General features: G+C 33.0%; 1 protein-coding gene across 1 annotated transcript in view; it reads left to right on the plus strand.

Annotated features, from left to right (window-relative positions):
- LOC108691677 overlaps nucleotides 1–1,643 on the plus strand; it is a 12,132-nt gene that overhangs the window by 7,626 nt on the left and 2,863 nt on the right. Inside the window, exon 4 of the mRNA XM_018199546.1 lies at nucleotides 1,004–1,153. Within this exon, the coding sequence (XP_018055035.1) occupies nucleotides 1,004–1,153 (150 nt within the window). The remainder of the gene's footprint in view (nucleotides 1–1,003; nucleotides 1,154–1,643) is intronic.

Here is a 1,643-nt window from a genome sequence, read left to right on the forward strand (position 1 = left end):
CTCTACTCCAGAAAAATTTCAAAAACTCAAAATCTTTGAGTTATCTGTATATATACAGATAGCTCAAAGATTTTACGCTGTCGCGTGTTAAAAAATATCTAAAGTAGAGATTTAATTTACTGCTCGCTAAGGTGATGAGATAAACTGTGAAAATTGGGCGGCACGAATTAATTCAGCACAATCTCCCTCAGCTTAACAGTTTTATTTTGCATCTTTGCATTCCAAGTCTACTATAGAACAGACCTGTCCAATTTAAGCTTCGAAGTCAAAACGCAAAGCCATAGACATAAAAAAATTTAATGTAAGATTTTAGGAACTATAAAGTGTTGATAAGTGTTATTTAGGTGCATATTAAAACTTTACAGTCTCTGAAATCTCTACCCACATTGAATTTTTTTGCGTCGATAGCTTTACACTTTCCTCCGGAGCTCAAATTGGACAGACCTGATATAGAACGACACGGTTCCTACGCTGCTGCGTGTAAATAAATGGGGAAAAGTGGCATTCGGGCCTTGATTACACCTATATCTGATCACGTGAATTACTTAGAACAATGAGAATTTCATATAATGTTCAGTAACTGGCCATAAAGTGCTTATTATGAGATCTTAATTGCCTTGATTGCACCACCAGTCTAGTTCTTTATAAATAAATTATGTAGAATGCGATAACGATAACGATCTCATACAATAATTGGTAATTTATTATTACAAGATTACTACAAGATCTTTTATCTATTAATAACATTTATTAATTAATGAAATTAACTTTAAACCGATTTATTAATAAAAAAATTTTCCGATTAAAGTTCTAATTTATTGATTTACGATAAAAAAATTAATTGATTTACGTTACAAATTGATTAAAAGCGCATATATAAATATTTTCTCGTACTGGGCATTCTATGGCTTTCCTATTGATGTTCGATGGATTTCTGCTCGATATCTTGGTAATCAATTAGCAGACGAGCGTTGCGCGGTCTAACGGAGATTGCATTTTACAGAGCCGCGTAAGGTCTTGCCCATCCTTAAGACCGACGAACCCGTTTGCCCAGAGGGAAAATTGTCGTGCGGTAACGGCGAGTGCGTCGACAAGGAACTCTTCTGTAATGGCAAACCTGACTGCAAGGACGAGTCCGACGAGAATGCCTGCAGTAAGTGTTGCAACATACCATCGACTACGATGTTCGCCTACCGATATTAACATGAGCTGATCCCAGATTTGGATTATAATCGCCTTGTGTAAAAATAGAAACATCGAACATAATTGTTAAAATATCAAAGTAGATGTATAAGAATGTCTTTGGTAACTTTAGTATCGAGACAGCTTGGTATTATACGTATATAGCTGAAAAAAAAATGTGTATTTCATCAAATACGAAGAAGAATGCCAACCTATTACACATACACACAAGTTAGATGTTTCAAATAATACAATATATATTCATTTTAAATGAATTTTATTTTAAATAAGATTGAGCGCTGATAACTTTTAACACAATTAATCTGAAATGCTACTATCCCCCCTAAATTAAAAAACTGTAAAAAAACTTATATATTAGGTGTAGTAAAAAGAAATCCATTATTTTTTCATTCAATTTCAAAAATAATGGATTTCTTTTTACTACACCTAATATATATATA

This window comes from Atta colombica, unplaced genomic scaffold, assembly GCF_001594045.1.
Source record: "Atta colombica isolate Treedump-2 unplaced genomic scaffold, Acol1.0 scaffold49, whole genome shotgun sequence".
NCBI lineage: Eukaryota > Metazoa > Arthropoda > Insecta > Hymenoptera > Formicidae > Atta > Atta colombica.